The 15,626-nt window shown below is 45.3% G+C and overlaps 2 protein-coding genes across 2 annotated transcripts in view; both read left to right on the forward strand.

The window, feature by feature from the left end:
* LOC130531845 (uncharacterized) overlaps positions 1-15,626 on the forward strand; it is a 447,745-nt gene that overhangs the window by 144,495 nt on the left and 287,624 nt on the right. The gene's annotated exons all lie outside the window — the stretch shown is intronic.
* Positions 11,507-12,463, forward strand: LOC130531846 (uncharacterized). Its single transcript, XM_057044027.1, has 2 exons — positions 11,507-12,227; positions 12,291-12,463. The coding sequence occupies exons 1-2, from the start codon at positions 11,633-11,635 to the stop codon at positions 12,317-12,319; spliced, it is 624 nt and encodes a 207-aa protein (XP_056900007.1). The 5' UTR covers positions 11,507-11,632; the 3' UTR covers positions 12,320-12,463.

The following is a 15,626-nucleotide window of genomic DNA, read 5'->3' on the forward strand; positions in this document are numbered from 1 at the left end:
CCCTCACTCGTGAACAAGACCCCAAAGTACTTGAACTCCTCCACTTGCGGCAGGATCTCCTCCGTGACCTGGAGAAGACACTCCACCTTTTTCCGGTTGAGAACCATGGCCTCGGATTTGGAGGTGCTGATTTTCATCCCAGCCGCTTCACATGCGGTGGCGAACCGATCCAGTGATAGTTGGAGGTCACGGGCCGATGACGCCAACAGGACCATATCATCTGCGAAAAGCAGAGACCCAATCCTGAGGTCACCAAACCGGACCCCCTCAACACCAATTCTGTCCATAAAAATTATGAACAGAATCGGTGACAAAGGGCAGCCCTGGCGGAGACCAACCCTCACCGGAAACGAGTTCAACTTGCTGCCAGCAATGCGGACCAAACTCTGACACCGATCGTACAGGGAGCGGACGGCCCATATCAGGGGGCCCGGCACCCCATACTCTCAGAGAACCCCCCACAGGACATCTCGAGGGACATGGTCGAATGCCTTCTCCAAGTCCACAAAACACATGTGGACTGGTTGGGCAAATTCCCATGCACCCTCGAAGGCCCTGCTGAGGGTGTAGAGCTGGTCCACTGTTCCACGCCCAGGACGAAAACCCCATTGCTCCTCCTGAATCCGAGGTTCGACTATCTGGCGGACCCTCCTCTCCAGTATCCCTGAATAGACCTTACCAGGGAGGCTGAGGAGTGTGATCCCCCTATAGTTGGAACACAAGTCCGATGATACAACCACAAAGTCAATCATCGATCTGCGGCCTAAGGCGTCCTGGTGCCAAGTGCACATGTGGACGCCTTTATGCCTGAACAATGTGTTTGTTATGGACAATCTGAGACGAGCACAGAAGTCCAATAATATGAATTATTTCTCCTTATTGTTGGCAAGTAACTATAATTTCCGGAGTATTTAATTTTAAATAAAATGAATCCAACACACACCATGCACAGTGCACCAACAAACTTTATTGTGAAGACAGGAAGTGATGCTATACGTTACCCAATGGAAGCAGTCAACCGTATAGACAATACAACTCTTCATAAAAGAAGTGTAGAAGGTAAATCGGTGCATCAAAAAATCCTGGTGACAGACGTGTGTCCCATATTTATTTAATTTGAATTATTTCTCTTTGTTGTTAGCAAGTAACTAGAATTGCCCAAATATTGAATTTTTTAAATAAATTTCTGTCTAACAAACACCATGTACAGTGCACCAACGAACTCTCTTGAGGAAAACAGCAAGTGATGCAATACGTTACCCAAAAGGGAAGTCAGAAGCTGCTGGTTGTCCGGAGACAGAGCAGAGTCAAGGCTTGGTATCACCTATTGCCATGGTGATTCTGATGATCCATATATGAGACAGGTTATCTGCTCATGCATGAGTGTCCCTCAGGGAAATTTTGACCCAGACATGAGTGAACTAACTCTAAACACCTGTTCTGCAACCCAAAACTCTGAGTTTGGACAACCTCGAATTCAGGTTTGGATTGGGAGTTTGTGAAGGGGCTCCTGGTCTTTGCTATGATTGGGGTTGTACAGTGCTGGCTGGTTCTCTTGTTTCTTTCTTCCAGCGCTGCATCCAGCAGGACTGCAGGGACAGCAAGAACACACACCTGTAGCCTGTTCCCAACAAAGTGGCCTACTTAAACGTATCTAGGTGTCCCGACACCACATTATACTGGGTCTGAACGGACACCACCAAGGTGAACGGTGTGCTATAGCACCACTCATACACACAATTAACCTAGATCCACTACATGACAGAAACAGTGATTAAACAAAGGTTCAGAGGTTGGTCAGGCTTAAACCCACTTACTCCAGGCCTGCAGGGCAGTGAGAGCACACACACACACACACACATCCAAGGGTTCACTAAAAGCAAAGCAAAGAAACAGCAGCCTTTAAAACATGCCGTGAGCATAATGAGGTGACCCTTCAGAGAGACCAGCAGCAGATGTGCAGGGGCTGCTGAGAGGAGACCCCCTGCTGTTCTTGCTGAGTCTATGGTGAAATACATGGCAGGATCTCAGCCATTCAGCTGGGATTTCCGGTAACGTATTGTGTCACTTCCTGTCTTCTCAATCGTTGGTTGGTTGCTCTGTGCACAGGGTGTTGTATTCACTTTACTTAAAATTCAATTTAATTAAAATTGAACACTTGGGACATTCTAGTCACCTAATAACAGTGAGAAATAACCCATATTAAACAAATACAGGGCTCCGCCCATTATCAGCGTTAGCATGGTCTCACCATCTGTTTCACCCAGTGTCTTTGTCTTTGTTCAGCGTGCGAAGTGTTTAGTTACTCCTCTGCCTCCTTTAGGGAAGGGAACAGGTGCAGAAAGTGTAGTTTATTTACGGCTATGGAGGTGAGACTTGAGACGCGGTTCCGCAGCTTGGAGTTAGCTGGAGTTGCGTCAAATAGCCAGGGAAGCTAGCTGCTGCGGAGCCGCCTAGCGTAGCTACAGCTAGCGGTCTCCCGGCAGCAGCCGAGCAGCTGCTAGCCAGGGCGGCTGGGTGACGGTTCGCAGGAAGCGTAGCCCAAACCAAAGGCCCAGGGTGCACCACCACCCGCTTCCCGTGGCTAATCGTTTTTCCCCACTCGGCGACACAACCGCTGAGAAACTGACCCTTGCAACTCTGTTTTGCGCTACGTGAAGCCGACTCCAGCGACCATAGTTAGGTGCATTCTGGGGGCCAGAGCGGGCGACATAGAAGCCAATCTAAAGCTGCTGGCGAGAAGTAAACGTAAATTTGGTAAAGTTATTATTCACGTCGGAGGAAACGACACCCGGCTTCGTCAGTTGGAGTTCACCAAAATTAACATAGAGTCGGTGTGCAACTACGCAAAAACGATGTTGGACTCTGTAGCATTCTCTGGTCCCCTCCCCAATCTGGCCAGCGATGAAATGTTTAGCCGCATGTCATCGTTTCATCGCTGGCTGTCATGGTGGTGCCCCGAAAACCAGGTGGCCTTTGTAGACAATTGGAGCAATTTTTGGGGAAAACCTGGTCTGATTAGAAGAGACGGTGTCCATCCCACACGGGATGTGTGCCTCTCTCATTTCTAGTAACTTGGCTAATTTTATTAGACCCAAAGTGACCTGACAATCCAGGGTCCAGACCAGGATGCACAGTTGCAGTCTTACACACCTCTCTGCTGCTTCCATAGAACCCTCATCCACCAACAATAATATATTTAACACTATAGGTGGTAGTCTCTGTTCCACGGTTAAAAGTTCACCAAGCACAGAGCAGGGGAGCGGTCAATCACCAAAATTAATACCAAAGAACAAGTTGGAGAAACCAATATCACAGTTAAGTGTGGACTGTTAAATATTAGATCTCTTTTGTGTAAATCCCTGTTAGTGCACGACCTGATAGCGGATCATCTCATTGATTTATTTTGTCTTACTGAGACCTGGCTTCAGGAGGAGGAGTATGTTAGCTTAAATGAATCTACTCCTCCTACCCATCTTAATTATCATATTCCTCGTGTTACTGGTCGAGAAGGGGGAGTGGCAGCAATCTATCACTCCAAGTTATTAGTTAATCCTAGACCAAAATATGGCTCCAGTTCATTTGAAAGCCTGACTCTTGGCATCAACCATGTGAACTGGAAGACAGAAAAGCCACTTCTGTTTGTAGTTGTATATCGGCCCCCTGCTGGGCCACATTCAGAGTTTGTTTCTGAGTTCTCTGATTTCTTATCTGACTTGGTCCTGTGACGGCTCTGTCGTGCCTCATTGTTGTCGGGGCTGGCTGGAGGTGCAATTCCCTGGCTGACCTGCAGGGGGAGTGCCAAGCATTTCCAGTCGACACAGCACATTCACCTGCTCATCTGTGGCCTATCTGCTGGGATTGGCTGCCTGACGGGTTCAGGTATAAATACCTGTATGGAGAGCGTCGCGGAAGAGCCTCTTGTCCCATCTGCTGTGCTGCAGTGGAGCTCGTCAGCTGAGCACTGAGCTTGTCACGTTTCGTAGCCTGACGGCCTCAGGAGTTCGGAGCTTTCCCTCTTTGAGATTACTTGGACTTTTCCTTTAGCCTTGCCTACACTTAGACACTTCTTGTGCACAACACTCCGTTGACTGATACTACACTACACTTCTTAGTTTACCTCAGCACTGATATTCTATTTGGTTCTTTAATAAATATTATTTTGGTTGGAAATTCTCATCTTTGGTCTCCCCATTTTATGTCATGGCTACCTTGAGCCAAGTATTCATGACATATGGGGGCTCGTCCGAACTCCGAACCTGTGAAGTTGGATCGTGCATTTTGGTGAGTACACCTTGAAGGTAAAGTGGTGAGTACCCGATACCTCTTTGTTAATTGAGTACGGCGTGCGTAATACGCTTGGGCAGCTGGAAAGTTATCAGCTGTTTTGTTTTGGGGAAGACCGATTTTGAGTTTATTGGGAAAAGTTCCTTAGTTGGGGGGTATAAAAAGCAAGTGAAAGCTCTTTTGATTTGAAAGCTGACTAGTTTGAGATTACGAGTCATTTAAAAAGTAGCGATCTCACCGGAGAGTTCCCTGTGTTAGGTTGTAGTGCGCGCTTTTGCGCTGTTTGTTATTTTAGCTTATTGTTTTTGCACTGCGGCCTGGGTGGAAGACACAATTAAGGTTGAAGGTTTTCTGCAGTCTAGGAAGCCCAATTCCATTGGTGCTCTTGTTTAAAAATTTCTGCTCTGGGGCTGAGTGCGAAGACTAGGGTTGAGCTTAGAGGGGGGCGTGTTAGATACGTGGATCTCTCCGTAGCGCATTTGTAATCTCCATTGATAGCCTGTGGTTGAATTCTTTGTTGTTTCAGTAGTTTTTGTGAATGTATACATAGGCTAAACAATGAATGACTATGATACTTTTATTTTTGCTCCATCAGAAAGGTTATTGAGAGCGCTTACGAGAAACCAACTGTTTGATGTGGTAAACCATTATGGTATCGATTTGTCTATTTCCAAAAGTTCTAAGAAAGAAGAGCTGTGTGAATTTATTTTACAAGCTTTAATGGAGAGACAAATCTTGCAGGAGACAACCCAACAAGAGGCTGTAGCTCCTAAAATGACTCTGTGGGATGGCTCTGATTTAACATTTGAGCAACGCAAAGAGCTGTTGTTACTGCAGAAAGAGCGGATGATTTTGGAACACGAACAGCAAATGCAAAAACAGAAATTGGAGTTACAAGCAAGAGAAAGTGAAAGATTACTGGAGTACGAACGTTTAAAATGTCAGGAAAAAAGCAGAGAACAGAATAGCCTGTTTCAGATGGTCAAGTTCCTTCCTAATTTCAACGAGCATGACCCTGATGTGTTTTTTCTCTTTTCGAACATGTTCTAGCTGATCGAGGCTGGACGGATGCTGATCAAGTGCTGCTGCTCCAAAAGGTCCTGGTGGGTAAAGGGCAGGAGGCGTTTGTGGCGTTGTCTCCATCTGAGAAGCTGTCCTACCAGTGCGTAAAAGCAGCGGTACTAAAAGCATATGAGTTTATACCGGAGCATTACCGTCAGAGATTTCGAACATGGAAAAAAACGGAGAAACTTGTCAGTTTATGTAATCGGTGGTGTACAGCTGTGGGCGTAAAAACATTCCAGGAGCTTTTTGATCTGGTTGTTCTGGAACAGTTTAAAACCATTGTGCCTGAGCGAATCGCCACGTACATAAATGAACATCAAATTAAAACTGCAGCGCAAGCGGCTGTATTAGCTGATGAGTTTATCTTGACACGCAAATCTTTTCGAGACACGTCACAGCGCGACTATGTGCGTCGAGAGCGCACTGAGAATGATTTTGGTAGAAGGTTTGATCGATCATCTTCGGTAAAATCCAACTTTAAAAATACATCACGGCAAGCGGCTGAAACAGACGTCGTTATTGCTATGAAGTCGGACATTGGAAAAAGGATTGTCCTGTCCTTAACTCTCGCAATCGGAATTCCAATACGCCTCGTTTTCCTAAGCCTGTGGGGTGCACTGTTTCTCTCCAAAGCAAGCGCGCTGCAAAGGCAGTGTTGCCCTCTGACGACCGGGAGGCTTTGGATAAAAATGATTATTCTCCGTTCATCACGCAAGGCACCATGTCTTTAGTTGGCGATACCAATAAAATGAAAGTGAACATTTTGATGGACACAGGCTCTGCGACAACCCTCATTCGGGAGGATGTGTTAAATTTTTTTGACGTGTCTGATACTGGTGCAAGAGTCTTAATTCGTGGCATTGAATTGCAACCATTTTCTGCTCCATTGCACAAAATAGAATTAACGTCGGGCCTGGTCAATGGAACGGTGGTGATGGCGGTGCGTAAAGATCTGCCAGTAGAGGGGGTGGATATTTTGTTGGGGAATAATTTGGCAGGCGTAAGAGTTTGGCCTGAGTCTCCACCACCTTCTGTTGTTAATGTTGTTAATGACTCCGAGTTCTTCCCTCGAATCTGATGAGTGCGCGCAAGAATTTCCTTCAGTTTTTACGAGCTGTGCGCTGACGCGAGCAAAGGCTAAAATGGAAGCGGAGCGCAAACCTCCTCGAATGGAGCCTATCGCTTTTGTGCCAGTCCTTCCACCATCTCTACATCGTGATGACGTAGTTGCCGCGCAAAAAGAGGACACGAGCCTCTCCGAATGTGGGCGAGCGTTACGGGTGAAGGGAGCAGTGAGAGTGCTTACCGAGTCCAGAATGGCCTACTGCTGCGTGAGTGGTCGCCACCTGCACACCGTGATGTGGTAGGTCCGGTAATGCAGGTGGTGGTTCCAAAAAAGCTTCGTGATTTGGTCTTGAAAACAGCGCATGGTGATGTGGCAGGTCACTTTGGCGTAAATAAAACATATTTGCGCATTCTGGAGCATTTCTACTGGCCAAAAATTGCGATGTGTCTGCATTTATTAAGTCCTGTCACACTTGTCAGATTGCAGGAAAACAAAATGAGAAAATTAAACCTGCGCCCCTTCAGCCTATCCAACCGGTTGAGAAACCATTTCATTTTAGTTATCGACTGTGTTGGGCCTTTGCCTCCGTCCAAATCAGGCAAATCTGCCTATTTGTTCACTATAATGTGCCAAACTACACGCTATCCTGCAGCGTATCCAATGAGGTCTATCACCACAAAATCATTTTTAAAGCTTTTTCTCATTTTATTTCATATACCCAAAATAGTCCAGAGTGACAGAGATTCCAATTTTATGTCGAAGGCCTTTTCCGAGGCATTGAAACAGATACAAGTTAAGCATAATATAAGCAGTGCTTATCACCCCCAAAGCCAAGGCGTATTGGAGCGCTATCACGTGTCTCTCAAATCACTATTAAAAGCCTATAGCCTTGAGTTAAAGGGAGATTGGGAAGAGGGATTCCCTTGGTTAATGCTGGCGGCGAGGGAAGTTGTCCAGGAAAGTACAGGGTTTAGCCCTAACGAACTTGTATGGACAAGTTGGACTTGTATGTATATTGGACATAAAGTGTGTGACAAATGTCAATTTTGATGGGTGATTTGGATCCGTCGGAACAACTGGGCGATGTGGCGGATTATGTTTCTGGGTTTCGGAGAAAATTGTTCCTAGCATGGAAGATGGTTAGTAATAATCTCACTGCGGCACAAAAGAAAATGAAACACAGGTTTCCAAGGTAGTTTTCTATGTCACCTGTCTACGAATCAGATCAACGGTAAAAGGACACAGAGCCCAGGTAATTCTTCACATGATGGAAAAACGTTTACTCAATGAAAGGATCAGGCAAATCCATTTTACCATAAATGCCCTGGAAGCCAAGCTAGACGAAAGAAAGGAGGAACTACACCTACTGCTCCCCTCTGAAGTGATGGAAGAAATAGCCAAACTTGTTTCCAGGACTCAGTACACCCAACACACCAGGACCACGGAACGTCAGATCCGAAAATTCACCACCCTACTGGCAACACAACCCCAGTGGAACCAACCCCTTCTCCATGACAGAAAAACAGGACACAGCCTTGTCTGACGCACAACGGGAGAAATGGGTAAAAAACCTATCAGACAGGGAGCTTACACAAACCGAAGAGGAGGTGCTTTCCAAAGGTCTGAATTTTTTAGTCCCCTGAAGAGGAACCGACTGTCGAACTCATCACAGCCACTGAGACAGCCATCAGAAACCACAAACTCCTGGAAGCAGAAGCAGAACAGATTAGACTTAAGGTAACAGCTGCCTTAGCTAGTGCAAAACCTCCAACCTCCAATATCACTAATGAGGAAAAAAGAGCCATTGCATCCTTAGCCAAGGACAAGAACATCACCATCTTACCAGCTGACAAAGGTAGGTGCACGGTCTTACTCAATACCACTGACTATGACACCAAAATAATCAGTCTCCAGACAGACACTGCTACATATGAGAAACTCAAGTGAGACCCTACCAGCTCATACAAGAAGAAGGTGGTAGACTTACTACAGAAACTGGAAAAGGATAAAGCCATCGACAGACCACAATACTACTGTCTATATCCAGGAGAAACCATCCCTTGCATTTATGGATTGTCCAAGATCCACAAACCAGGGTCTGTTGTTGGATTTAAACTTGCAAACTTGGACGAGGTGGTGAGGGACAGGATGGTGTGGAAACTGCGGAGAATCATGGACAATCCCTCCCACCCTCTCCATAACACAGTGGACAAACTGAGAAGCAGCTTCAGCAACAGACTCCTGCAGCCTCGCTGCTCTAAGGAACGCTACAGGAAGTCATTCCTGCCGTCCGCCATCAGACTCTATAATTCACCCAAACCAACTCAACAATAATTGTGTAATGTTTATGTTGTAATTTCATTTCTATTTTATTCTATATTTATGCATATATGCTTATAATGCTTATAATATGTAGATATTATATTATGTATATATTCAATATATGCTTATAATATATGCTGTATATATGCTTATAACGTTCTAATCTTATTTGTATTTATTTATTCTGTTTCTATACTTTGTATAGTTTGCTACTACAATTCAATTTCCCTACGGGGATGAATAAAGTACATCTTAATCTTAATCTTAAACTGCTTTCCAGGCACCGGAATTGCTGGATGGCAGTCTATGGTGACTTGGGTTGGGTCTGGTCTGTTTTGGTGTGCAACATCTCCAGGGTCACGGTACTGTTTGACACGGGTGTGCGTGCGTGAGTGCTACATTTGAACGTATGAGTGTTTTGATGTGTGCGTGTGTGCTGTCTGGTAGTGCGTGTGTTATGGCTGTGCGGCCTTCATTTTTCTATATTCTGGATTTTGGTCCTGTGCAGTCTACTATTTTGTTTTTTTCTGTTTTCCAGAGTCCCATGGATGTGGGCCTGTGTCTTTTGGGGGGAGGTGTGACAGCTCTGTCATGCCTCACTGACGTCGGGGCTGGCTGGAGGTGCAATTCCCAGTCTGACCTGCAGGGGGAGTGCCAAGCGTTTCCAGTCGACCTAAAAGCATATGAGTTTATACCGGAGCATTACCGTCAGAGATTTCGAACATGGAAAAAAACGGAGAAACTTGTCAGTTTATGTAATCGGTGGTGTACAGCTGTGGGCGTAAAAACATTCCAGGAGCTTTTTGATCTGGTTGTTCTGGAACAGTTTAAAACCATTGTGCCTGAGCGAATCGCCACGTACATAAATGAACATCAAATTAAAACTGCAGCGCAAGCGGCTGTATTAGCTGATGAGTTTATCTTGACACGCAAATCTTTTCGAGACACGTCACAGCGCGACTATGTGCGTCGAGAGCGCACTGAGAATGATTTTGGTAGAAGGCTTGATCGATCATCTTCGGTAAAATCCAACTTTAAAAATACATCACGGCAAGCGGCTGAAACAGACGTCGTTATTGCTATGAAGTCGGACATTGGAAAAAGGATTGTCCTGTCCTTAACTCTCGCAATCGGAATTCCAATACGCCTCGTTTTCCTAAGCCTGTGGGGTGCACTGTTTCTCTCCAAAGCAAGCGCGCTGCAAAGGCAGTGTTGCCCTCTGACGACCGGGAGGCTTTGGATAAAAATGATTATTCTCCGTTCATCACGCAAGGCACCATGTCTTTAGTTGGCGATACCAATAAAATGAAAGTGAACATTTTGAGGGACACAGGCTCTGCGACAACCCTCATTCGGGAGGATGTGTTAAATTTTTTTGACGTGTCTGATACTGGTGCAAGAGTCTTAATTCGTGGCATTGAATTGCAACCATTTTCTGCTCCATTGCACAAAATAGAATTAACGTCGGGCCTGGTCAATGGAACGGTGGTGATGGCGGTGCGTAAAGATCTGCCAGTAGAGGGGGTGGATATTTTGTTGGGGAATAATTTGGCAGGCGTAAGAGTTTGGCCTGAGTCTCCACCACCTTCTGTTGTTAATGTTGTTAATGACTCCGAGTTCTTCCCTCGAATCTGATGAGTGCGCGCAAGAATTTCCTTCAGTTTTTACGAGCTGTGCGCTGACGCGAGCAAAGGCTAAAATGGAAGCGGAGTGCAAACCTCCTCGAAAGGAGCCTATCGCTTTTGTGCCAGTCCTTCCACCATCTCTACATCGTGATGACGTAGTTGCCGCGCAAAAAGAGGACACTAGCCTCTCCGAATTGTGGGCGAGCGTTACGGGTGAAGGGAGCAGTGAGAGTGCTTACCGAGTCCAGAATGGCCTACTGCTGCGTGAGTGGTCGCCACCTGCACACCGTGATGTGGTAGGTCCGGTAATGCAGGTGGTGGTTCCAAAAAAGCTTGGTGATTTGGTCTTGAAAACAGCGCATGGTGATGTGGCAGGTCACTTTGGCGTAAATAAAACATATTTGCGCATTCTGGAGCATTTCTACTGGCCAAAAATTGTGATGTGTCTGCATTTATTAAGTCCTGTCACACTTGTCAGATTGCAGGAAAACAAAATGAGAAAATTAAACCTGCGCCCCTTCAGCCTATCCAACCGGTTGAGAAACCATTTCATTATTTAGTTATCGACTGTGTTGGGCCTTTGCCTCCGTCCAAATCAGGCAAATCTGCCTATTTGTTCACTATAATGTGCCAAACTACACGCTATCCTGCAGCGTATCCAATGAGGTCTATCACCACAAAATCAATTTTTAAAGCTTTTTCTCATTTTATTTCATATACCCAAAATAGTCCAGAGTGACAGAGATTCCAATTTTATGTCGAAGGCCTTTTCCGAGGCATTGAAACAGATACAAGTTAAGCATAATATAAGCAGTGCTTATCACCCCCAAAGCCAAGGCGTATTGGAGCGCTATCACGTGTCTCTCAAATCACTATTAAAAGCCTATAGCCTTGAGTTAAAGGGAGATTGGGAAGAGGGATTCCCTTGGTTAATGCTGGCGGCGAGGGAAGTTGTCCAGGAAAGTACAGGGTTTAGCCCTAACGAACTTGTATGGACAAGTTGGACTTGTATGTATATTGGACATAAAGTGTGTGACCAAATGTCAATTTTGATGGGTGATTTGGATCCGTCGGAACAACTGGGCGATGTGGCGGATTATGTTTCTGGGTTTCGGAGAAAATTGTTCCTAGCATGGAAGATGGTTAGTAATAATCTCACTGCGGCACAAAAGAAAATGAAACACAGGTTTCCAAGGTAGTTTTCTATGTCACCTGTCTACGAATCAGATCAACGGTAAAAGGACACAGAGCCCAGGTAATTCTTCACATGATGGAAAAACGTTTACTCAATGAAAGGATCAGGCAAATCCATTTTACCATAAATGCCCTGGAAGCCAAGCTAGACGAAAGAAAGGAGGAACTACACCTACTGCTCCCCTCTGAAGTGATGGAAGAAATAGCCAAACTTGTTTCCAGGACTCAGTACACCCAACACACCAGGACCACGGAACGTCAGATCCGAAAATTCACCACCCTACTGGCAAAACACAACCCCAGTGGAACCAACCCCTTCTCCATGACAGAAAAACAGGACACAGCCTTGTCTGACGCACAACGGGAGAAATGGGTAAAAAACCTATCAGACAGGGAGCTTACACAAACCGAAGAGGAGGTGCTTTCCAAAGGTCTGAATTTTTCAGTCACCCCTGAAGAGGAACCGACTGTCGAACTCATCACAGCCACTGAGACAGCCATCAGAAACAACAAACTCCTGGAAGCAGAAGCAGAACAGATTAGACTTAAGGTAACAGCTGCCTTAGCTAGTGCAAAACCTCCAACCTCCAATATCACTAATGAGGAAAAAAGAGCCATTGCATCCTTAGCCAAGGACAAGAACATCACCATCTTACCAGCTGACAAAGGTAGGTGCACGGTCTTACTCAATACCACTGACTATGACACCAAAATAATCAGTCTCCAGACAGACACTGCTACATATGAGAAACTCAAGTGAGACCCTACCAGCTCATACAAGAAGAAGGTGGTAGACTTACTACAGAAACTGGAAAAGGATAAAGCCATCGACAGACCACAATACTACTGTCTATATCCAGGAGAAACCATCCCTTGCATTTATGGATTGCCCAAGATCCACAAACCAGGGTCTGTTGTTGGATTTAAACTTGCAAACTTGGACGAGGTGGTGAGGGACAGGATGGTGTGGAAACTGCGGAGAATCATGGACAATCCCTCCCACCCTCTCCATAACACAGTGGACAAACTGAGAAGCAGCTTCAGCAACAGACTCCTGCAGCCTCGCTGCTCTAAGGAACGCTACAGGAAGTCATTCCTGCCGTCCGCCATCAGACTCTATAATTCACCCAAACCAACTCAACAATAATTGTGTAATGTTTATGTTGTAATTTCATTTCTATTTTATTCTATATTTATGCATATATGCTTATAATGCTTATAATATGTAGATATTATATTATGTATATATTCAATATATGCTTATAATATATGCTGTATATATGCTTATAACGTTCTAATCTTATTTGTATTTATTTATTCTGTTTCTATACTTTGTATAGTTTGCTACTACAATTCAATTTCCCTACGGGGATGAATAAAGTACATCTTAATCTTAATCTTAAACTGCTTTCCAGGCACCGGAATTGCTGGATGGCAGTCTATGGTGACTTAGGTTGGGTCTGGTCTGTTTTGGTGTGCAACATCTCCAGGGTCACGGTACTGTTTGACACGGGTGTGCGTGCGTGAGTGCTACATTTGAACGTATGAGTGTTTTGATGTGTGCGTGTGTGCTGTCTGGTAGTGCGTGTGTTATGGCTGTGCGGCCTTCATTTTTCTATATTCTGGATTTTTGGTCCTGTGCAGTCTACTATTTTGTTTTTTTCTGTTTTCCAGAGTCCCATGGATGTGGGCCTGTGTCTTTTGGGGGGAGGTGTGACAGCTCTGTCATGCCTCACTGACGTCGGGGCTGGCTGGAGGTGCAATTCCCAGTCTGACCTGCAGGGGGAGTGCCAAGCGTTTCCAGTCGACCCAGCACATTCACCTGCTCACCTGTGGCCTATCTGCTGGGATTGGCTGCCTGACGGGTTCAGGTATAAAGACCTGTATGGAGACCATCGCGGAAGAGCCTCTTGTCCGATCTGCTGTGCTGCAGTGGAGCTCGTCAGCTGAGCACTGAGCTTGTCACGTTTCGTAGCCTGACGGCCTCAGGAGTTCGGAGCTTTCCCTCTTTGAGATTACTTGGACTTTTCCTTTAACCTTGCCTACACTTAGACACTTCTTGTGCACAACACTCCTTTGACTGATACTACACTACACTTCTTAGTTTACCTCAGCACTGATATTCTATTTGGTTCTTTAATAAATATTATTTTGGTTGGAAATCCTCATCTTTGGTCTCCCCATTTTATGTCATGGCTACCTTGAGCCAAGTATTCATGACAGTCCTTAGAACAGACAAAGTCATTATCATTGGAGACTTTAATATCCATATAGACGTTGTAAATGACAGCTTTAGAAATGGCTTCATCTCATTACTTTAGTCAGTTGGTTTCCTCCAGCAGATAAACCAACCAATTCATAGCTTCAACCACACCGTAGATCTAGTTCTGACTTATGGTGTTGAGGTAGAACATGTGTCAGTGTTCCCTCAGAACCCACTCCTGTCAGATCATTCATTGATCACTTTTACATTTATGATTAAAGATACTTCTATGCTCAGAACTCAGTCTTACTATAGCAGATGTCTTTCAGATAATGCTGTTGCTAAGTTTAAGGAAGCAACCCCGTGTTTCCCCAGGGATCAATCATTATAATCTTAGCCCTGCTGAGGTTGACTCTATTGCTGAAGGTGCAGCAACCTCACTGAGAATCACGCTTGATTCTGTTGCCCCCTAAAAAAGAAAATAGTAAATCAGAGGAGGTGTGCCTCCTGGAATAATTCATATATCAGGACCCTCAAGCAGAAAGTGCGCAGACTAGAAAGGAAGTGGCATTCTTGTAAAATACATAGCTATCATGTAGACTGGAAAGACTGTCTATTAGTTTACAAAAAGGCCCTCTGTAAGGCTAGAACAGCTTATTTTTCTTCTATAATTGAAGAAAACAAAAACAACCGCAGGTTTCTTTTCAGCACTGTGGCCAAATTAAACAAGAGTCACAGTGTTTTAAATTTACGTATCCCTTCTTCCCTTAGTGGTGAAGACTTCATGAGCTTCTTCACTGATAAAGTTCTAGCTATCAGAGAAAAAGCTAACCAGGCCATCCCAACAACTGGACCATCACCAGATGTGCTGACTGTGGGAACATACAGGTTCTCCAACGAGCCCTTAAACCCCTTCAGCCCTATATATGTTTCTGAGGCGTCATCGCTAATTCAGAAATCCAAGTCCACCACGTGTCTTTTAGATCCCATCCCAACACACTGTGAGAAGAATTATTGTTGTTATTACTATTATCGTTTCAATGCTATAGTAAGTATAGTAAGTAGATTTAGAATGTTTAATCAAAAAGAATGTATGAGTGTTTGACTCAAGTATTGTAGCTGTTATGTTCCCAGCACTGGGAGGTATCATGTTCAAGGACACGAGGAAGTCGTAGAGATAGGAGGAGAAGGAATCATGAAGTTGTTTTGATACCAATGTTGTGTGAACCAAATAAAAGAGGAGAGCGAGCAGCAGACGGACGGAGTTGAGAGAGGAAGCTTGAACTGCTCGTCGGCTCTCCCTTGCAAGGCCTCCTGTTGTTTGTGTGGTTGATCTGAGTCTAGTAAACGAACAGCGCGGGTGACCAAACATCACCCTCACAAAAATTGGTCCTTCGAGCCGGATCCCAAGACCTGGAGAGGAGCGCCGTGGGACGACCGAACGCCGAAGTCTGCGCGCAGCCGGAGTCAAAAGGACGTCCGAAGTGAAAGACCTTTCATCACGAGTTGACGGAAGGCCGGTCTTCGTCCCTCCCAGGGCGACCATCTCCAGTGACGGGAAGAAGGCACTAAAACAACTCAGAGAGAAACCATAGCGACAATGGAGTGAGTATAAGACACAAAAAGCGCTACACAGAAAATACCGTGGTATTGCCTGCCTGGTCATCGGGAGAGAAGCAGAGGCAAGATACACCCGCCTCCTCGGAGGTAGAAGCTTGGTGTATACTCTCCTGATCGAGAACGATTGACTATAAGGCCACGGCAGGGGGGCTGAACTAGATATCCTGTATGGATTGAGGGTTGTTCAGTCGGGAGATCAGGCGTCTCCACTCAAATACATAAAAACTGATAAATAAAGTGCAAA

The sequence above is a fragment of the Takifugu flavidus genome, chromosome 9 (genome assembly GCF_003711565.1).
Source record: "Takifugu flavidus isolate HTHZ2018 chromosome 9, ASM371156v2, whole genome shotgun sequence".
Classification (NCBI taxonomy): Eukaryota; Metazoa; Chordata; class Actinopteri; order Tetraodontiformes; family Tetraodontidae; genus Takifugu; species Takifugu flavidus.